The sequence below is a fragment of the Lepidochelys kempii genome, chromosome 17 (genome assembly GCF_965140285.1).
Source record: "Lepidochelys kempii isolate rLepKem1 chromosome 17, rLepKem1.hap1, whole genome shotgun sequence".
NCBI classification, from domain to species: Eukaryota; Metazoa; Chordata; order Testudines; family Cheloniidae; genus Lepidochelys; species Lepidochelys kempii.
The window spans coordinates 122935-146092 of NC_136396.1; the positions used below are offsets into that span (position 1 = coordinate 122935).

At 44.2% G+C, this 23158-nt stretch overlaps 1 protein-coding gene across 1 annotated transcript in view; it reads left to right on the forward strand.

The window, feature by feature from the left end:
• YWHAE (tyrosine 3-monooxygenase/tryptophan 5-monooxygenase activation protein epsilon) overlaps positions 1 to 23158 on the forward strand; it is a 56637-nt gene that overhangs the window by 24468 nt on the left and 9011 nt on the right. Inside the window, exons 3-5 of the mRNA XM_073315961.1 lie at positions 11765 to 11871; positions 13750 to 13956; positions 17284 to 17420. Of these exons, the coding sequence (XP_073172062.1) occupies positions 11765 to 11871; positions 13750 to 13956; positions 17284 to 17420 (451 nt within the window). The remainder of the gene's footprint in view (positions 1 to 11764; positions 11872 to 13749; positions 13957 to 17283; positions 17421 to 23158) is intronic.

Consider the following 23158-nt stretch of genomic DNA (forward strand, 5'->3'; position numbering starts at 1 on the left):
CTGATCATCTTCCTCTCCTCCAAGTGCTTCAAAATGGATTCCTTTAGAACCTGCTGCATGATTTTTCCAGGGACCGAGGTGAGGCTGACCGGTCTGTAGTTCCCTGTATTCTCCTCCTTCCCTTTAAAGATGACAGGTTTCAGAGTAACAGCCGTGTTAGTCTGTATTTGCAAAAAGAGGAGGAGTACTTGTGGCACCTTAGAGACTAACCAATTTATTTGAGCATGAGCTTTCGTGAGCTACAGCTCACTTCATCGGATGAAGTGAGCTGTAGCTCTCGAAAGCTCATGCTCAAATAAATTGGTTAGTCTCTAAGGTGCCACAAGTACTCCTTTAAAGATGGGCACTATATTTGCCTTTTTCCAATCGTACAGCATCTCCCCTGATTGCCTGAAGTTTTCAAAGATAATGGCTCTGCAATCACATCAGCTCCCTCAGCGCCCTCAGATGCATTGCATCTGGCCCCATGGACTTGTGCATGTCTAGCTTTTCTAAATAGTCCTTAAGCTGTTCTTTCACCACTGAGGACTACTCACCTCCTTCCTATACTGTACTGCCCAGTGCAGCAGTCTGGGAGCTGACCTTGTCTGTAAAGACTGAGGCAGAAAAAAGCATTGAGTACTTCAGCTTTTTCCACATCATCTGTCACTAGGTTGCCTCCCCCATTCAGTAAGGGTCCCACACTTTCCCTGGCTACCACCTTGTTGCAAACATACCTGTAGAAACCCTTCACGTCCCTTGCTAGCTGCAACTCCAGTTGTGCTTTGGCCTTCCTGATTATACTCCTGCATGCTTGAGCAGTATTTTTATACTAGTCCTCAGTTATATGTCCAGGTTTCTACTTCTTGTAAGCTTCCTTTTTGTGTTTAAGCTCTCTGAAGATTTCTCTGTTAAGCCAAACTGGTTGTCTGCCATATGTGCAGAAAGAATAGCAAATAGGGATGGTTTGTTCCTGCACCCTCAATAAGGCTTTTTTAAAGTACATTCAGCTCTCCTGGACTCCTCCTTCTCTCCTCTTCTCTCCCCCCCCCCCCCCCATTAGCATCCCAGGGGATCCTGCCCAACAATTCCCTGAGAGAGTCAGTCTGCTTTTCTGAAGTCCAGGGTCCGCATTCTGCTGCTCTACTTTCTTCCTTTTGTCAGGATCCTGAACTCGACCATCTCATGGTCACTGCTCTCCAGGTTGCCACCCACTTCTACTTTCCTTACCAATTCTTCCCTGTTTGTGAGCAGCAGGTCAAGAGGATCACGGCCCCTAGTTGGTTCCTCCAGCATTTGCACCAGGAAGTTCTCCCCAACACACTTCAGAAACTTCCTGGATTGTCTCTGCACTGTTGTGTTCCTCTCCCAGCAGGTGTCAGGGTGATTGAAGTCTCCTCTGAGATCTAGGGCCTGTGATCTGGAAACTTCTGTTAGTTGTCCAAAGAAAGCCTTATCCTCCTGGTCTGGTGGTCTATAGCAGACGCCCACCACAACATCACCCTTATTGCCCTCGCATCTAAACTTAACTCAAAGACTCTCAACAGGCTTTTCTCCAGTTTCATACTGGAGCTCTGAGCAATCGTACTGCTCTCTTACATACAGTGCAACTCCTCCACCTTTTCTCCCCTGCCTGTCTTTCCTGTACAGTTTATACCCATCCACACCGTTGCTCCAGTCATGTGAGTTGCCCCGCCAAGTCTGTTGTTCCAATCACATCATAGTTCCTTGACTGTGCCAGGACTTCCAGTTCTTTCTGCTTGTTTCCCAGGCTTCTTACATTCATGTACAGGCACCTAAGATAACTAGCCAATTGCCCTGCTTTCTCAGTATGAATCTGGAGGCCTCCCCTGTTGTACTCTCCTCCTTGTGTTTCCTCCCAGTATCCCACTTACCCCAGGGCTCCATCCCCTGGTGAACCTAGTTTAAAGCTCTCCTCACTAGGTTAGCAAGCCTGCTTGTGGAGATGCTCTTCCCTTTCTTTATTGGGAAAATCCCATCTCTTCCTAGCAATCCTTCCTGGAACAACATCCCATGGTCAAAGAATCCAAAGCCCTTTCTACCTGTGCAACCACAACCTCCACAATTAGATGGTCCCTACCTGGGCCTTTTCCTTCAATAGGGAGGATGGACAAGAACACGACTTGCACCTCAAACTCCTTTATCCTTCTTCCCAGAGTCAGTAGTCTGCAGTGACCCGCTTAAGGTCATTCTTGGCAGTATCATTGGTGCCCACGTGGAGAAGTAGGAAGGGGTAGAGGTCAAAGGGCTTGATCGGTCTTGGCAGACACTCAGTCACATCCTCAATTCTAGCTCTAGGCGAGCAGCTGAGTTTCCTGGTCTAGATGGCAGATTGATGACTGTTTTCCCCTCCCTTAGGTGGGAGTCCCTGACCACCACCACCCATCCCCTCTTCTTGGGAGGCGTGGTCATGGAACCCCCATCCCTAGGACAATGCTTTCCATGCCTTTCAGTCGATGGGGTCTCCTTCTGATCCCTTCCCTCAGATGACTCTTCCAAATCATTCTCCACCATAGTACCTGTGCAGAGAGCCTTAAAGTGAGCTGTAGCTCACGAAAGCTCATGCTCAAATAAATTGGTTAGTCTCTAAGGTGCCACAAGTACTCCTTTTTCTTTTTGCGAATACAGACTAACACGGCTGTTACTCTGAAACCTTTATTACCTCTGTCTGCACTGGGGCATGAATTCTCCTCTTTCTTCTTCTGAAGGTCACATGCTGCCTAATTTCTTCTGTTCTGCACTGCCCTCTCTGATTCTTCAGCATGCTGTGCCTGCAGTACCAAATGCTGACTTCTATCCAGAAAGTCTTAATTTTCTCTGATGCAAGGACCTAGGGGTTACAGTGGATGAGAGGCTGGATATGAGTTGACAGTGTGCCCTTGTTGCCAAGAAGGCTAACGGCATTTTGGGCTGTACAAGTAGGAGCATTGCCAGCAGATCGAGGGACGTGATCATTCCCCTCTATTCAGCATTGGTGAGGCCTCATCTGGAATACTGTGTCCAGTTTTGGGCCCCACACCACAAGAAGGATATGGGAAAAATTGGAGAGAGTCCAGTGGAGGGCAACAAAAATGATTAGGGGGCTGAAGCACATGACTTATGAGGGGAGGCTGAGGGAACTGGGATTATTTAGTCTGCAAAAGAGAAGAATGAGCGGGGATTTGATAGCTGCTTTCAACTACCTGAAAGGGGGTTCCAAAGAGGATGGATCTAGACCAGTGCTTCTCAAGCAATCTGATGTGGGGGACCGACAGTTTTTTTTTCCCAATGTGCACGCAGACAGGCAGCCGATGGCTCATGGACTGGCATCAGTCCGCAGACCACCATTTTGAGTAGCACTGATCTAGACTGTTCTCAGTGGTCCAGATTACAGAACAAGGAGTAATGGTCTCAAGGAGTGTGGTGAAGCACTGGAACAGATTACCTAGGGAGGTGGTGGAATCTACTTCCTTAGAGGTTTTTAAGGTCAGGCTTGACAAAGGCCTGGCTGGGATTTAGTTGGTGTTGGCCCTACTTTGAGCAGGGGGTTGGACCAGAAGACCTCCTGAGGTCCCTTCCAACCCTGATATGCTATGATTCAATGCAGGGTTGGTACTTAAGTCTATCTAGTCCCCCTTATCTTCCAGTATGGAGGCCAGCTTTCACTTCATACAGAAGAAGTTCCTTCTATCCTCTGGGAGAGAGACAAATATGGCACATCCTGTGCAGGTCACTACAGCTGATCGCTCACTATCCATATTGTCTTCCTTCTAAAAGCCTCTTCAGATGTTGTATTTACTGCTCACAGAAGCCTGCACTTCCCTTTATTTTTGGTAGGTGTGACTCCTCTTGTGCCTTAACCTTTCTGATTTTGTCCCTTCATGCTTGCCACTACTCTATAGTATTCATCTTTAGCAATTTGTCCAGGTTTCCACTTTTTGTAAGATTCCTTTGAGTTTCAGGGTACTACAGAGCTCTCGATGGAGTCATATTGGGTCCTTATTACAGTTCTTCCTGTCTTTGCTATTGTATCTTTTTACTGTCTTTGAGAAACTGCCAGCTCTCCTGAACTCTTGTTTTTCCTTAATTTTTTCTTCCCATAGGACCTTGCGTACAAGTTCTGAGTTAACATCTCTTCGAGTGCTTGCTCATGTCGATTCCATTCTAGGTGTGCGTACCCATGTGTACAGTTGTTGGAGACATTTGCCTTAGCGGTATCTGTAGGGCCCGCTGTAGCACCCTCTGGAATGCTGCGCTCATGTGGCAGTATATCAGGCACCCATGGCCCTACGCCCTCTCAGTTCCTTCTTACCGCCTGTGATGGTTAGAGTGCCTGGTCTTGCTTAGCCAGAGCATTAGTGGTTCTTCACTGTTCTGATTTGTTCTACTTGTTGTTATTTAGTCAGTGATTAGTTAGCTGTTAAGTGTTTTAGTAGTAGTTATTCCTGGAGTGGGATATGCCCCGCTCCCCAGGCTTTAAGCCATGTTCTTAGTGCGGCCGGTCGATGCCTATCAGTAACCATCACGAGAGTTGTCTGAAGGTCCTGGGGAGTCCCATCGAAAAGACAAGTGCCAGATCTGCAAAAACTTGTCCACTGACTCAGAAAGAGCAGGACATTTGGCTAAGGGCCCTCCTTATGGAGGCTGCTCTGTGCCCTGCATTGGAGCCCTCATGCTCAGACTCCATACACAGTACTTTGGCGTCGGCATGCAGTGCATCGCCGGCACCAGGATCCACCCAGCACGATTCTCCCTTGTCAGTACCGAAGTCTGGTCTGCAGGCACCATGCAAGGAAACTTCGGCCTTGTACCTGCAATGAAGGCTCTCGGGGGTACCACTGTGGTCAAACCCCCTAGCCCAGCCAGGGACCCAACTCCCGGGAGCGGTAGGAAATTCCAGCCCATTGCAGGGCTGTCTGTGCCTGAGGTGGGGGCTGGCAGCCAAAGAACAATTAGGCTCACTGGCACCGCAGACCCCTGGCCACATGGTGGATCCTGGCAAGATACCAGCTCAGACGACCAAGCTGGTGATGGGACCACCCCTAAAGACAGTGGAACATCCCTGGACTGCAGGTGTCATTCCCCTTCACCACAGCCAAGGACCCCAGTACTGCAACACCAGTTTTAAGTGATGCCACCAGTCATCTCCTCCACCTGCCCAGCTGGGTCCTTCCAGTGACAAAGGCAGACAAAAGCAGTCATTTTGAGGGTGCACCCAAGGACGACACCCTATTACTCTCCTGAGCAGTTCCCTGTCATCCTCAACCGCCTTCACCCTCTCCAGTCGGCCTGGTCCCATATCACCTCGGACCGCTGGGTGCTTAACACAGTCTCGTTGGGCTATACTCTGCATTTTGTAGCCGACCAACCCTTCCCTTCCCCGTCCCTGTCCCTCTTCAGGGACCCTTCTCACGAGCAACTCCTCGTTCAGGAGGTCAAAAAGCTCCTGAACCTAGGGGTAGTGGAAGAGGTTCTGCAAGACCTGGAAGGAAGAGGATTTTAAAGGCAAAAGGGGACCTCAGACCTATCCTAGATCTGTATCCTCTCAACAAGTCTCTCAAAGTTGAAGTTTTTGTATGGTCTCTTTGGATCCGGGAGACTGGTACATCGCCCTCGATTTTAAAGGATGCATACTTCCATATTCCTGGGGCACTGGCTTTTCCTCTATTTCACATTGGGCCGGCGCTATTTCCAGTTCACGGCAATGCCCTTTGGTCTCTTTTTGGCCCTGAGTGTGTTCACCAAGTGTATAGTGTCAGTGGCCACTTACCTGCGATGTCAGGGGGTCCAAATCTACCTGTACCTCAACAACTGGTGGTTAAGGGGCCAGTCCTCCTCCTATCAGGTGCAAAGGCATCTCAATCTGGTCTGTTTCACCTGCCGTGACCTGGGCCTAATAAACAACAATAAGTCAACCCTTACCCCAGTGCAATGTATGGAATTCATTAGAGTGGTACTCGACTCCACTCGAGCCAGAGCCTTCCTACCCAAGACTCTGTTCTGAGCAGTAGTGGATCTCATCTTGTCTCTGCATGCCCGCCTGCTCATCACCGCCCACACATGCCTGAGACTGTTGGGCTACATGACAGCATGCACTTACATGGTCTGGCTGGCGTTGGTCTATGTCCCCAGCCGATACAGTATGGAGAGGGTGATCAGGATTCTGGACAGTGTACTGTTGTCCCTTACCTGATGGGAAGACCCGGTGTTGGTGCTGGAGGGAGTCCCCTTCATGACCTCAGTCTCATCAGTGACTCGTCACCAACACTTCAGACCTGGGTTGGGGAGCCCACCTGGGCGATCTCAGTACTCAAGGCCGTTGGTCCAGTCACGATCGGTCGCTGCACCAATAACATCAGGGAACTCGGGGCAGTTTACGTAGCCTGCCAAGCTTTTCAGACGTGCATACAAGGCACGGCAGTTCAGTTCCTAACAGACAACACAGCCATGGTCTTCTATATCGACAGATGGCAGGGGAGCCAGGTCATCCGCCTTCTGTCAAGAAGTGCTCTGGGATTTCTGTCTGCAGCACGACATCTATCTTGTGGCTGCTTGGACGGACCGCCAAGTGGTCCCTTCATTAGATCCCTGTGTGAGTTGACAAATGTGTATCCACATCCGAGCTGTGATCCGCAGATAATTTTTGCAGATATCTGCAAAAATTACAGGATTCTACCCTGGACTGAGGCTCTGAGGCGCGCACAACCCCACTGGAGTCCAGTGTATCCGCATCTGATCTGTAATCTGCAAAATTTGCATCCACATCTGCGCTGGTATCCGCAGAAATGGTCCATGGATATAAAGCGGATACCCGCGGATTTGCAGGGTTCTACCCTTCACCCTAAGTTGGTCAGTTCTATCCATCTTGTCCAGGCAGAACAGGAAATGCCACATCTTCTCATTCCAGGGCAGGGACAGGATCCCTGTCGGGCACCTTCCTGCTCCTGTGGTGGGGGCTCTGATGTATGCCTTCCCTCTGGTGTCATTGCTACCCGGGGTCCTCATGAAGATCAAGCAGGACAGGATGAAGGTCATCGTCCTAGTGCTTGCATGGCCGCACCAACACTGGTTCAGCAGTCTGCAGGATCTCTCGGTGGCGACCCAGTTTCAGATGCCACTCAGGGCGGACCTTTTGTCCCGGAACCATGGCAGTTGCCTGCACCCAAACCTGATGGCGCTTCATCTGACAGCTTGGCTGCTGTGAGACTAAATGTGCAAGAACAGCAGTGTTTGTCCAAGGTCCAACAAGTCCTGTTGGACAGTGGAGAGCCCTCCACCAGAGCCACCTTCCTGGCCAAATGGAAGTGATTTCATTTGCTGGATGGCGAATAAGGGGGTCTGTCACGAGAGAGCCCCATTGCTGCTCATTCTAGACTACCTCCTGCACCTCAAACTTCAGGGCTTGTCACTCTCCTCCACCAAGGTCCATCTAGCGGCCATCTCGGGCTTCCACCCAGTGCTCAAAGGCAGGTTGGTTTTCTCTCAGGATATCACAGCCAGATTCCTTAAGGGCCTGGGGGGTTTCTACCCGCACGTCAAGGATCCTGTCCCTCTATGGGACTCAAATCTGGTGCTCTCGTGGCTTGTCTGTCCGTCTTTCTCCTCGCCTCCTGCTCTCACCTTCTCTTCTGGAAAGTCGCATTCCTGGTTGTAGTGGTGTCGGCCTGCCGGGTATCTGAGATTTGGGCACTCACTTCAGAACCACTTACGCAGTCTCCTACAAGGACACGATATAGCTAAGACCGGTTTTCCTTCCTAAGGTAGTCTCTCAGTTTTATTTGAGCCAAGCAAAGGTGCCATCCCTGGCAATAGTCACCGTCCACTCTACCAGGGCACAGGCTTTGGCAGCCTTTTTGGCCCAACTGCCTATTCTGGACATCTGTACGGTCCATACCTTCACGGCCCACTATGTGCTTACCCAGCAGGCCCAGGACAATGCTGGCTTTGGTAGAGCAGTACTGCAAACCACCAAATGGTGAACTCTGAGCCCACCTCCATAGATACTGCTTATGAGTCACCTAGAATGGAATCGACATGAGCAAGCACTCGAAGAAAACTTATGAAAGGAAGGTAACTGTTCTCTTTGAGATGTGTTGGTCATGTCCATTCTATTTCCTATCCCTCTGTCGGAGTTGCTGGCAAGAAGGAATTGAGAAGGCATAGGGCCAGTGGTACCTGATATATTGCTGCATGAGCACGGCACTCTAGAGGGTGCCACAGCCAGCCCTACGGATACTGTTAAAGTAAGTCTCCAACTGTGTACGTGGGCGTGCACACCTAGAATGGAATAGACATGAGCAACGCATCTCAAAGAATAACAGTTACGAAAGGTAGGTAACCGTAACCGTTCTTTAAATCCATTGTCCCTGTTCTGCTGCTCTTACCTCCATCCTTTCCTTAGAATTATGAAACTATCATTCCATGATCACTTTCACCTAAATTGTGTTCTACCGTCAGATTTGCAACCAGTACTTCCCTTATTTTGCTCATTTGAGCTGCTTCAGCAAAAAAAAAAAAAGGGCTCTTGTGGTATAAGCAGCACAGGGCTCAAAGCAGGCTGGAGTCTGGAAGGATTCTCTAGCTTTTAGAATTTTACTTTCCTTCTTGGACTTTGACAAAGCTAGGCTGTATAATCTTCAAATCATTACTCCTGGGGACATTCTGCACCAAAAAATTAAATTCTGCGCACAATATTTTAAAATGCTGCAAATTTTATTTGTCAAAATAACACTGCATAATTACGCCAGTTTCAATTATTCTGGTAATTTATTTCAAAATACCAGTCAGCAATTATGTCTGTAACAATACAGAGACACACACACATTTCCCCCAGGGGTAGAGAGTGAGAGATCCTTATGACAACCAACCCAGTTCCTGTTTCTCTTCCCCTAGGTATCAAGAGGGAGAAACAGCCTGTCGTTTGGTCCCAGGCTTGTACGGAGTTCCCTGTAAGTTGCCCTCTCCTTCCCTCAGGGCATGCTGGGAACTGCAACTGCCAGGAACTCTCCAGCTCCCTCCCCTACCCCCAGGCAGTCTTTTCTATATGCAAGCTGGACTCTGCCAGGTCCAGTGGACCCTAGTGGTGGCTAGCAGCACTCCAGCCCATTTCTGTGTGGGGGAAGGAAATTCTGCGCACATAACATTAATTTCTGCAAAATTGTGCAGTGGCGCAGAATTTCCCCAGGAGCGAAATCATATTGCAAGGCCACCCAGCCCTGCGATAGGCCCAATAAATACATCACAAAATAAAGAGAATAGTCTTTGCTTTGTGATGTTTGTATTTTGATTTGTATAGAATCACAAAGGAAATACCTTACAGATGTGTTCTAATTCAGGAGAATTGTAGATGGTGTGGTCATAACAGACTGTCTTGTAACTATTGCATTTGAATAATTAGTTTAAATATGATAACTTTTGGCAGCTTGTGCTCTCACTGCTGGTCTTCGCTTTGTTAGTGCTGTCTGTTCTTTACTCTTGTTTTCTTTTGGGATGTCTCTTAAGATTCACATGCCTCACAGGTTACCTTTTTTGGCTTTGTTTTTCTCTAGCATCTGATTCTGCCCTTTTGGCATATTTTTTTATCTTGTTCATCTTCAGTTGGCTTTTCTTTATAAGGCAAAGCTCCAAGAATCAGTAGAAATTTATGGAATGCTTTGATGGAGGTGTTTATAACCTGAAAGGGTGCCATGAGATGACCAGTAGGATAGCTGGCTTGTGCTATCCCTCATTAGTTATCTGCCAGTGTGTGTGGTTTAAAAAAAAAAAAAAAAAAAGTGAAGAGCTAGGGGAGTTGTGCCAGTCTTGCAAAAGCAAGCTAAGACCAGTCTAGATCTTGCCAAATATTTCCAGAAAGACAGAATTACAGGTAACGCATCCTTTTTGCAGCCTTTTATGTAATCACATTATAATGACTTTTGCGTATATGATGTGGGTACAACTACCTGCTACCATCTCTTCCCTCATGTACCTGTTGTGACAGGGTCGGGCCAGATGGCTACAGGAGAATGATAGAAGGCAGATATATTAGCTTCAGGTTAAACAGGTCCCTTTTCCCTGGGTAAGGTAATGGGCAGTTCCAGAACAATCAGGAAGTTGCTGGAACTAATTAAGACAGACAGGCTAATTAGGACACCTGGAGCCAATTAAGAAGCTGCTAGAATCAATTAAGACAGGCTAATCGGGGCACCTGGTTTAAAAAGGACCTCACTTCAGTCAGTGAGGGGTACGCAAGGAGCTGAGAGTGAGAGGGCGTGCTGCTGGAGGACTGAGGAGTACAAACGCTGTCTGGCATCAGGAGGAAGGTCCTGTAGTGAGGACACAGAAGGTGTTGGGAGGAGGCCATGTGGAAGTAGCTCAGGGAGTTGTAGCTGTCACACAGGTGTTACACGAAACCCTGTAGACAGCTATGATCCACAGGGCCATGGGCTGGAACCCAGAGTAGAGGGCAGACTTGGGTTCCTCCCAACTCCCTATTGGATACAGGAGGAGTTGACCTGGACTGTGTGTCTAACCAGAGGGGAAGGTCCCTGGCCTGTCCCCTGACCCACTAGGTTGATCAGCAGAGACTGTGGGGATTGTTCTCCTTCCTTTTCCCCAGGCTGGCCAGTGATGAGGTTAGTTGAGCGAATGGCAGGTTTGAGCCACTAGCAAAAGTGGCCAAATTGAGGGCTGCTGTGAATCTCTGAGGCAAGCAAATCCGCCAGTGAGCGCAGGACCCACCAAGGCAGAGGAGGAACTTTGTCACACTGTGAAAAGTTGAATTCTGCTGATTCTCTCAAAGTACTCTGTAGATTTGAACATCTTAGTGTTGCTGGCAGGCATCTTGACTCTAGAATTTACTTTCTGCCTTGGTCCAGTATTGTTAGAGTTCAGCCTTCTAACTGCCTATTTACTGTTCGTTATGTCGGTGATTCTCAACCCTTTTCTTTCTGAGGGCCCGCAACGTCCTGTTAAAAACTCCACGTCCCCCTTGTGCCACAACTACTACTTTTCTGCATATAAAAGCAAAGACCAGCTTTAGGGGGCAGCAAGCAGGACAACTGCCCAGAACCCCATGCCACAGGGGTCCCCATGAAGCTAAATTGCTTAGGCTTCAGCCCCGAGTGGAGGGGCTTGGGCCTCTGAGCTTCAACCCCAAGTGGTGGGGCTTCAGCTTTCTGCCCTGGGCCCCAGCAAGTCTAATGCCAATCCTGCTTTGTGGACCCTCTGAAACCTGCTTGTGGCCCCCCCCAGGGCGCCCTGGACTCCTGGTTGAGAACTACTGCATTGTGAGATGAGTCTCCCTGAATCTAGTTAATATTTATAATTTTTAAAATATGTACCTGTGCCCAGAGAAGACCAGCCCTGAGGTAGTTTTAAAAACTGAAAAATAAGATACAGTATATTGGGAAAATGTCTTTGCTGTAGTTCGCAAAAAGAAAAGGAGTACTAGTGGCACCTTAGAGACTAACCAGTTGGTTGGTTTCTAAGGTGCCACTAATACTCCTTTTCTTTTTGCGAATACAGACTAACATGGCTGCTGCTTTGCTGTGGTTAGGAACTTCTGCATCTTCTTTCCCCTCTTTTGATTTTGACTGTTCGGTGAAGCTATGGTCTTTTAATACTGTCCAAAAGAAGTTGGACTCTTGTACACAAACGCTAGTTCCTATCTAAACTGGATTATTCTTCCTGTTTTCAGCATTTGGGATTGAATATTTCTTGTTTCCCTTTATACTATTAAATCTTCTTTGCTAATCTTTGCTTTTCCCCCCCTTCTCCTTCTCTCTCCACCCCCACCCCCCCCCAGGTTGAGACCGAGCTGAAGTTAATCTGTTGCGACATTCTGGATGTACTGGACAAACACCTCATTCCAGCAGCTAACACGGGCGAGTCCAAGGTTTTCTATTATAAAATGTAGGTGACTTGTGGGCTTTGGGCAAGTGCCATCCTTATAGTTTGCATAAAATATTGAAGTGAATTCAGTACTGGTGCCAGATTAACAGCCATGGAGATTAAAATTTTACAGCCATGGAATAGGTACTGCTGTATTGTGGAAATGTAGTCCTCTCCAAACTGTCCTACCACTTTGCTTACTTCAAGAAATAAGATGATGGTTTGGTCATTGTGTCCAGTCAGTCCTTGTGTTGAACACCAACAAGAGGTTCAGTGACTGATTGTGATGGTACATTTTCTCATGGATGCCTGCCAACTAGATAAACTATATTAAGACCACTCAAGTGGAAACAGATTTTAATTACTATACACTTGTAATTGGTCTTGAATAAGTGATATATAATGAAAGGCTATATTTACCCCCATTAGCAACGCACTGAACCATTCAGTGCTTTCTGTGTAAACTGTGTATAATACATAAAAAATAGGTTAATTGAACATACCTAAATATTTATATCAAGGAATGCAAACATTAAAATTGCATGTCTAACTTAAGTTCAGCCCCTTGTCCATACCCATCATGATAGTTGCTAATTAGGATACGCTTTTTTTCTTAAATACTATATAATACCATGCAATTCTTTGTTACCTTTAAATATAGATATGTTGAATTGTGTGGTATTTCTTTTATTATAGTTATAAGTAATTTAATTGTTGTAAACTTTCACTTAGTTTTTATATGAATTTTAATAACTTCTCCAGTGTTCATTCACTATACATTTTCTTTTTACCCATCCACATAGCCTTTCTGGGGTAGAGGCAGCTTGCTGCAAGCTTAGGTGGATTGCAAAAATTAGCAAAGTTCATTACTGCATTTATTTGTGTTTATACTTCTAGTTTTCATATATCTTCTTCATGGACTGTCTGGAATACTCAGTAGTATATGATGTTACATATATATCTGAGGTAATCTGAACTGAATGAGATGGACCTAGATAAGAGTGTCTTCAGCATATTGTGAAGGAACTTTAAGCCTGATCTCTTTACTTACCCTCCTAATGGCCTACTTTATGTTGACTAGTAAGTATGACAAAGTAAAAGCCGTAGGGACAGAAGAGCAAATGCCTTCTACTCCCCTCTGAGCTTGAGGAATGAAACCACCTAAGGGCAGAGTCATCCGCTCCTAATAGAATATGTAGGTAGACCAGAACATTCATGACATCAGAGGTAGCTAATGTCAGCATGGACACCTGGATCTTTATCCAGCACCAAGAAGGAATTGAACACTGTAGTGTAGACTTCTGCTAAAGTGATGGGAGGGTTTTCCCATTGCTGTAGTAAATCCATTCACTGGAGAGGTGGTAGCTAGAGCAACAAAAGAATTTTTCATTGATCTAGTTGCATCTACAGTGGGGGTTAGGTAGACCTAACTACATCACATGGTGTAGCTCAGGCCTCTGTGAGTGATGCTGACGAGTGGGTGAGTCTCCATTTCATGTTCTCAGGCATTTCCTGGTACTTGTAAAAAGGTCCAGGATGGCTTCTCTAATGTGGAATTCTTCTTTCTGGGCTAGAAAATTGTCTCAGTAACTTGGGAACTTCAATGAAACACATTCAGTCATAGATACTCTGCAAGTAACTGGGTAGCAATTTTTTATAGGAGTACTATGGTTTTAGTTACTTCAGAAAGACACAGGTCTTCCTTATTCACACTGTCTTCCATGGCTGATTGTCTTATGTTCTTAAAAATCACATACCCTGTGTTTTCTAGACATATATCTATAGTAAATGCCTATGCTGTACCAATTTATTGATGTACAATTATCAACATTAACTGTTTTTTTTCAACAGCTAATGTGAAATCAAGGAATCCTGAATCTCTGCTCTTTACACTTTCAGGAAAGGGGACTACCACAGGTACCTGGCTGAGTTTGCCACAGGAAATGACAGGAAGGAGGCTGCAGAGAATAGCCTGGTGGCTTATAAAGCAGCTAGTGATATTGCAATGACAGAACTTCCGCCAACACATCCCATCCGCTTAGGTCTTGCTCTCAACTTCTCTGTATTCTACTATGAAATTCTTAATTCCCCTGACCGTGCCTGCAGGTAAGTAATGTCTGAGGAGACTGGAAGGTTTCTTAAAAATATAAAACCAGCTACAGTGGCAGCACATATAGCTTGCAAATTTGAATATCTGCACCTTTGGAGCAATATGGTGGGTTTCCTTGTTTTCTGCTGTATATAAGTTGAAAAACTTTGTAATAAATTAACCACATAGGCACAGAAGAGAAGCCCTGAAACTTCACCCAGTGTTAGGGCTCTATCGTGTGCATCTTTTAATTCATTCAAGAGTTGGCGAGCATTCAAGGAGTCCAGATTAATTTATTTATTTGAGAGTAGATTATTTGGGAGAAACAAAAGTGACAAAGCAGAGAGTGGTTAACTAATTTGTAAAAATATGAACTTAACTTTTCAGGGATGAATACTTCAAGTAGGGCTGTCAAGTGATTAAAAAAATTAATCGCGATTAATCACGCTGTTAAACGGTATTCTATTTAAATATTTTTGGATGTTTTCAACATTTTCAAATATATTGATTTAAATTATAACACAATACAAAGTGTACAGTGCTCACTTTATATTTTTATTACAAATATTTGCACTGTAAAAAAACAAAAGAAATAGTATTTTTCAGTTCACCTAATAAGTACTGTAGTGCAATCTCTATTGTGAAAGTTGAACTTACAAATGTAGAATTATGTACAAAAAACTGCATTCAAAAATAAAACAGTATAAAACTTTAGAGCCTACAAGTCCAGTCAGTCCTATTTTTTGTTCAGCCAATCACTCAGACAAACAAGTTTGTTTACATTTGCAGGAGATAATGCTGCCTGCTTCTTGTTCACAATGTCACCTGAAAGTGAGTACAAGTATTCGCATGCCACTGTTGTAGCCGGCGTCGGAAGATATTTACATGCCAGATGCACTAATGATTCATGTGTCCCTTGATGCTTTAACCACCATTCCAGAGGACATCTGTCCATGCTGATGACGGGTTTTGGTCGCTAACAATCCAAAGTGGTGCAGACTGACACATGTTCATTTTCATTCTCTGAGTCAGATGCCACCAGCAGAAGGTTGAGTCTTTTTGTGTGGTTCCGGTTCTGTAATTTTCTCATCAGAGTGTTGCTCTCCACACCTCATCTCTCTCAGATTTTGGAAGGCACTTCAGAGTCTTTAAATCTTGGGTTGAGTGCTGTAGCTTTCTTTAGAAATCTCACATTGGTACCTTTTTGTTTTGTCAAATCTGCAGCAAAAGTAGTCTTAAAATGAACGTGTGCTGAGTCGTCATCTGAAACTACAGTAACATGAAATATATGGCAGAATGCAGGTAAAATAGAGCCAGAGAAGTACAATTGCCCACCCCTCTCCCCCCTCCCCCCAGGAGTTCAGTCACAAATTTAACACATTTTTTTAATGAGCCTCATCAGCATGGAAGCATGTCCTCTAGAATGGTGGCTGAAGCATGAAGGGGCATACAAATGTTTAGCATAGCTGGCATTTAAATACCTTATAATTAGGGATGTAAAATGTTAACCAGTAAGCATTAGTCTACTGGTTAACCTGCCTGAACCATTAACCTCCGGGCCTGCTGGTCCTAGCATCCCTGCGCCAGCCAGAGGAGCTCCAGCTGCATCGCCCGGCCAGAGGAGTGCTGCCTGGCCAGTGCAGCCTCAGTCTGGCTGGTCCTTTAATTGGTTAACAGTTTAAAGGAAATTTTTTAATCATTTCAATGGTTAACTTTTTAAACGGTATTTACATCCCTACTTGCAATGGTGGGCTACTAAAGTCCCATGCAAATGCCTTTTCTCACTTTCTGGTGACAATGCAAATAAGAAGTGGGCAGCATTGTCTCCCATAAATGTAAACAAGTTTTAGATTGTTTTTGAGTGCAATCTACATTTGTAAATTGCACTTTCATGATAAAGAGATGGCACTACAGTACTTGTATGATGTGAACTGAAAAATGCTTTTATTTTTACAGTGCAAATATTTGCAATAAATAATGTAAAGTGAGCAGTGTACACTTCATATTTTGTGTTGTAATTGAAATCAGTATATTTGAAAATATATAGAAAAAAATCCAAAAATATTTAATAAATTTCAATTGGTGTTCTATTTAACAGTGCCATTAAAACAATTAATTCCCAATTTAAAAAAAAATAATAGCGGATTAATTTTTTTGTTAATTGAATGAGTTAACTGCAATTAATCGACAGCCCTAGCTTAAGGCAATTAGTTTTTAATTAAAGGCCATTAAATCTATTTTCAAGTTCACTAATAAAGCAGTAGATTTTTATTTTCAGTATACTGCAGGATCTAGTGTATAAGAGGGTAGCCCCAGCTGGAGCACCCTCCTGTGCCAGGCCATGGCACAACCTGTGTGCCTGCCTCCATTCCCCTTTCAGAATCTCTAGTAACTCTTTTCATGCTGTCCTGCTTAAACAGCCCTCCTTGGAACCAGTATATGATAAAAACATTGTACAAATGGTCCAGAACATCCCAACCCATAGTCCATTTGTCACCACAGTGCAAGTAGTCACTAAAATCCCAAGACGCCTTGTCACTCAGTGTGACTTATATCATACACCAGTGTCTTCAGCCACACCTGGACTCTTCGTCAGTTCTCCTCTGCCAGGACAGCCACCTCAGCCCTTCTAGCTAGAGTGCAACCCCACTCTTATCAGTGGGAATGCCCATAACCTCTTTGCTGAAAGCTCATCTTTACCTTGGGAGCATCCTTCACTCCCCTGGCCCTCTCATTGTTCCCCTGGATCCAGCTTTCTGGTCTGGAAATGTCAGCTGGTAAGCTTCTCTGCTGCTCTCCTGTCTTCAGCCCTTGCCTTTGGCTCTCTGACTTAGAGCCAGTAAGCACCTCCCTCTGCTGCTGTCTGGCATCCCGCCCTGGATCAGGGATGCTAACTAACAAACCTCTCTTGCTGCTGGCCTGCCTTGAGTCTTCTCCCAGGAACCACAGAGTCTTCTGGCTCTGGCAGTTCACCTGTCTCTTTCCCAGCTGACTCAGTGGGTGCTCTTAAGTGAGCCCTCACTGACTAGGTCTCTACTCCCTAGGTCCCAGATAACCTCTTTTGAGCTCAATTGGAGTTAGCTGATGAGGCACAGGAGCATTGGCTCTTGCCTTATTAAAGGCCCAGTGTCATCCTGTGACATAGCATCCAAGTGACTTTGAAAGTCAATGGGACACAAGTTCTTAAGTATTTAGGTGCTTTTTTGAAAATTTTACCCAAAAGCTGTAGGGGCGGTTTCGTTAACTGAACTAAAAAATCTTGTTCAATAAACGAGTTAAGCTGGATACCTTTATAGGTGTTTGTTTTATGACATCTTGTATATTAATCTGATTAATATTTGTAGGTTGGCAAAAGCAGCTTTTGATGATGCTATTGCAGAACTGGATACACTGAGTGAAGAAAGTTATAAAGACTCTACACTTATCATGCAGTTGTTACGTGATAACCTGACACTATGGACTTCAGATATGCAGGGTGATGGTAAGTAGACTTCTGCTCTAAAATGCTGCTCCACCCTTTATCTCCCAAAAAAATTCAAGTTAAGCTAAAGGGGACCTGCAAGCATGTAGGTGTGGGGTGGATTTGAACTTCTGCACTTTTTTGACTGTTTTTCTTACAACTGACCATAGTGAATTTCTATCTTCCCTTCTTATGTTGGATGACTTCATGGAGATGAAACGAGTGTACATTGGGAGTTTTTCTTAGCCCTTAATTGAAGGGATATGTTGAATCCTTAAGAGAGGTTTTCTCTCTCTTAAATTAAAATATTTTGTCTCAGCAATAATGCTTTTGCAGATGGAAGTTATTTTTCATTTAATCGGGTTTAATTTACTTGGTGCTTGTCATCTTTCAAGTTGTCCATAGTCTATAGGCCTGAATTTCTAATAAGTAAGACTAGCAGGAAGATCAATCTTCTTTCCTTTCCCCCTTAGGTTCCCTACTATCACCATTATTCAGGGTTTCTCTACACTAGTGTTAAAAAACCAAACAAACAAAACCCCAAAACACAAGCCTCCTATTTTCCCTCTGTAGATCAGCGTTAATATCTCCATAGTCCTTTTTGATTCCTAGTGAATGACTTTTTTCCATGGAGGAATGAGTAAATGTTAGTAGTAGGGCTGTCAAGCAATTAAAAAAAATTTACAATTAATTGAGCTGTTAATGGAATACCATTTATTTAAATATTTTCAGATGTTTTCTGTATTTTCAAATATTGATTTCAATTACAACACAATACGAAGTGTACAGTGCTCACTTTATATTTTTATTACAAATATTTGCAACATAAAATGATAAACAAAAGAAATAGTATTTTTCAGTTCACCTCATACCAGTACTGTAGTGCAATCTTTGTGATGAAAGTGCAACTTACAAATGTAGTTTTGTTACATAACCGCACTCAAAAACAAAACAATGTAAAACTGTTGTAGCTGGCATCGCAAGATATTTACATGCCAGATGCGCTAAAGATTCATATGCCTCTTCATTCTTCAGCCATCGTTCTAGAGGACATGCTTCCATGCTGATGAGGCTCGTTTAAAAAAATGTTTAAATTTGCAACTGAACTCCTTGGGGGAGAATTGTATGTCTCCTGCTCTGTTTTACCCACATTCTGCCATAGATTTCATATTTATAGTAGTCTCGGATGATGACCCAGCACGTTAGTTTTAAGAACACGTTCACTGCAGATTTGACAAAATGCAAAGAAGGTACCAATGTGAGATTTCTAAAGATAGGTACAGCACTCGACCCGAGATTTAAGAATCTGAAGTGCCTTCCAAAATCTGAGACGGATGACGTGTGGAGCATGCTTTCAGAAGTCTTAAGATGTGGAAACTACAGAACCCAAACTACCAAAAAAGAAAATCAAACTTCTGCTGGTGGTATCTGACTCATGATGATGAAAATGAACATGCGTCGATCCGCACTGCTTTGGATTGTTCTTGAGCAAAACCTGTCATCAACATGGACGCATGTCCTCTGGAATGGTGGTTGAAGCATGAAGGGACATATGAATCTTTAGTGCATCTGGCGTGTAAATATCTTGCGATGCTGGCTACAACAGTGCCATGTGAACACCACCTGTTCTCACTTTCAGGTGACATTGTAAACAAGAAGAAGGCAGCATTATCTTCTGCAAATGTAAACAAACTCGTTTGTCTGAGCGATTGGCTGAACAAGAAGTATAACTTATTGGACTTGTAGGCTGTAAAGTTTTACATTTGTTTTATTTTTGAATGCAGTTTTTTTGGGTACATAATTCTACAGTTGTAAGTTCAACTTTCATGATAGAGATTACAGTACTTGTATTAGGAGAATTGAAAAATACTATTTGTTTTACAGTGCAAATATTTGTAATCAAAAATAGTTAAGTGAGCATTGTACACTTTGTATTGTGTTTGTTTGAAAATGTAGAAAGCATCCAAAAACATTTAAACAGGCTAGATCTGTGGGCTCAATGAGTAGTGATGAATGGCTTGATGTCTAGTTGGCAGCTGGTATCAAGTGGCGTGCCCTAGGGGTTAGTCCTGGGACTGGTTTTGTTGAGCATCTTCATTAATGTTCTGGATGGTGGAATGGATTGCACCCCCCAGCAAGTTTGCGGTGGACACTAAGCTGTGGGGAGAGGTAGGAAAGCTGGAGAGTAGTGATAGGGTGGGGGAATTTGATAGCCTTTTCAACTACCTGAACGGGGTGGGGGTTCCAAAGAGGATGGAGCTAGGCTGTCCTCAGTGGTGGCAGATGACAGAACAAGGAGCAATTGTCTCAAGTTGCAGTGTGGGAGGTCTAGGTTGGATATTAAGAAACACTAGTTCACTAGGAGGGTGGTGAAGCACTGGAATGGGTCACCTAGAGAGGTGGTGGAATCTTCATCCTTAGAGGTTTTTAAGGTCTGGCTTGACAAAGCCCTGGCTGGGATGATTTAGTTGGGGTTGGCCCTGCTTTGAGCAGGGGGGTTGGACTGGATGACTTCCTGAAGTCTCTTCCAACCCTAATCTTCTATGATGCTACGAAATAAAATGGTATTCTATTATTGTTTAACCGTGCGATTAATCCCAATTAATTTTTAATCGCTTGAGAACCCTAATTAAAAACACTTTTAAAAATATATTTAACACCATTATAAGTGCTGGAGGCAAAGCGGGGTTTGGGGTGGAGGCTGACAGCTTGCGAACACAACCACCCCCCTGCCCCCCGTAACAACATCATGAACTCCTGAGGGGGTCCCAACTCCCAGGTTGAGCATTGCAGTGCTAAAGATTCATGTCCCTTCATGCTTCAACCATCATTCCAGAGGACGTGCATCTATGCTGTTGACTAATTCTGCTTGATAACAGTCCAAAGCAGTGCAGTCTGATTGTTCATTTTCATTATCTGAGTCAGATACGACCAGCAGAAGTTTGATTTTCTTTTTTGGTGGTTTGGGTTCTGTAGTTTCTGCATTGGAGTGTTGCTTTTTTAAGACTTCTGAAAGCATGTTCTACACCTCGTCCCTCTCGGATTTTGGAAGGCACTTTAGATTCTTAAACCTTGCATCAAGTACTGTAGCTGTCTTTTTAGAAATCTCACATTTGACAAATCTTTGCGATTTGTCAAATCTGCCGTGAAAGTGTTCTTGAAATGAACAACGTGCTGGGTCATCATCAGAGACTGCTATAACATGAAATATATGGCAGAATGCGGGTAAAACAGAGGAGACATACAGTTCTCCCCCAAGGAGTTCAGTCAGAAATTTAATTAACGCATTTTTTAATGAGCGTCGTCACCGTGGAAGCATGTCCTCTGGAATGGTGGCCGAAGCATGAATGTTTAGCATAGCTGGCATGTAAATACCTTGCAATTAGGGATGTAAAATGTTAACCAGTAAGCATTAGTCTACTGGTTAACCTGCCTTAACCATTAACTTCCGGGCTGGCCGGTCCCAGCAGCCTTGCACCAGCCAGAGGGGCCCCAGCCGCACCGCCCAGCCAGAGCAGTGCTGCCTGGCCAGTGCAGCCCCAGCCCGGCCGAAGCATGATGGGGCGTATCTGGCATGTAAATTCCTTGCAGTGCTGGCTACAAAAGTACCATGCACCTGTTCTCACTTTTCAGGTGACATTGTAAATAAGAGGACAGCATATCTCCCGTAAATGCAAAGTTATTTTTCTTACTGATTTAGCTGAACAAGAAGTAGGACTGAGTGCACTTGTCGGCTCTCTAAAGTTTTACATTGTTTTGGTTTTGAGTGTTTTTTTTAAACAAAGCTATTAGTAAGTTGCACTTTCATGATAGAGATTGGTATGAAGTGAATTGAAAAATACTGTTCCTGTTATCTGTACAGTGCAAATATTTGTGATAAAAATAAAGTGAGCACTGTACCTTTTTTATTCTGTGCTGTAATGGAAATCAATATATTTGAAAATGTAGGAAACATGCAAAAATATGTATTACATTTCAGTTGGTAATCTGTTACTTAACCGTGCAATTAAAACCTGCAGTTAATCACGATTAATTCTTTTTTGAGTTAATCATGAAATTGCGATTAATCAACAGCCTTAGCAGTGGTGGTAGTGATTCATCTGATGGTGGTATTCCCTTAATTTTTTTTTTTTTGAGTGCCTCACCAGCATTGTTTGGGCATAAAGCATTGATCAATTGGAGGTCATTAAATAACCAGTTTTTCTTTTTACAAGGATTAAAGAGGTTTATCTTGGTATCCTAGCCAGATTCTTATTTTTAACTGTTTGTAGTGCTTGTTGGAAGGTACAAGCTTTCGAGCCACAAAGCTCTCTTTTTCAGGACAAGGGAAGGAAGCAGTATGCCTGAGCTAATAAATACAGGTTGGGACAGATTGATAAACAGAAGGTGCAAGGTTTTGGAGTTGGTCACTTGAAATGAAGTGGGTAATCGGGAGTTAGATTGTTACCCATAAAGGGTTTGAAGTGGATAATTAAGGGATAGCAGATGGTGTGGTCTGTTAAATTATTGTAATGAGCCATAAGACCAGTGTCCTTGTTAAATCCACGTTTTCTTGTGTCTAGCAGAGCTATGAATTCAAGTTCCCAGGCTTGTGTTTTGAAAGTGTTCTGCAGGTTTCCCCTGAGGAGAAGTATTGAAAGATTAGGTATGGAGTAATTGCTTTGAAAAGTGTCCACCCACCAGTGATAGTGGTTTTTGCCTTTTATCATTTTTCTGTGTGAGTTCATTGAAGAGCATAGTGATTGTCTGATTTCACCCACATAGTTGTTGGGGCATTTGGTGCACTGGATGAGGTATACCATAAGTTGTGATAAGCATGTAATCTTGAAAGGTGTCTTGTGGGGCAGTACTGATCATTGTAACAGTAGAGATATGTCTGCAGGTTTTGCATCTGTTCTAGCAGGGTTCGATGCCACTTTGAAATTGTCTCCTGGTATGTGGGGAACTTGCTTCTGATATTGAACTTTGTGAGGTTGTTCTATTGATAGTACTCTGAGGAAAAAGGGTTACTTGCCTACATGTGCATGAGACTGGAAAATCTTGCAAGTAGCATCTGTTGGTCCATCCCTGTGCTCTGGTTTTTCTCATGCTCTGCACAGAGGATATAAGAGGAGGTGTGGACTGGCTCCCTCTTCAGGGCATGCGGTGGCAAGGAGGAACTGAGTTGGAATTCTGTGTCTGGAACTATCCTCTCATTGTCTTCATTCCTGTAAATATACTTGTATATAGTTTGTGTTTTTTTTATAATATTTTATATACTTATTGTAGCAGAATTTGTCCCCAACCTGAGGAACCTCTGTGCCCATTTTTGGGAGTAGCACTGTGCACAAAATTCTGAGATTCAGAAACTGGCCCCTGCCCTTGCTCTTTTTAAGTGACTGACTACTACCTTCAGTGCCTTCAGCTTGCTCATATCTCAGTCAAGCGCAGTATCTGTCACTCCTTCCCATCCCAGAGCAGAGAGGGACGAGAGCTCCTAGTGAAGAAGTTTCTCAGGGAGAAAGCCATGAGACAGTTAGATCCAATCTGTTTACCTCAGCTGCTGTCCTCAAGCAGCACACCCTCCAAGCATGAGCTCTGGAGCAGAGACCGGATCATATCGATTTACAGACTCTCTTGGGCGTCTCATGAAACTAGGGAGTGCTTTTACAGGCATAAAATCAGATTCCCCCTTAAAGCCTGCTTGAAGGAGAAGGATACCTCTCTAACTTCTTCCAAGTTGGATGAGCCTTTGCACACAGGTCCTAAGGACTTAAGTC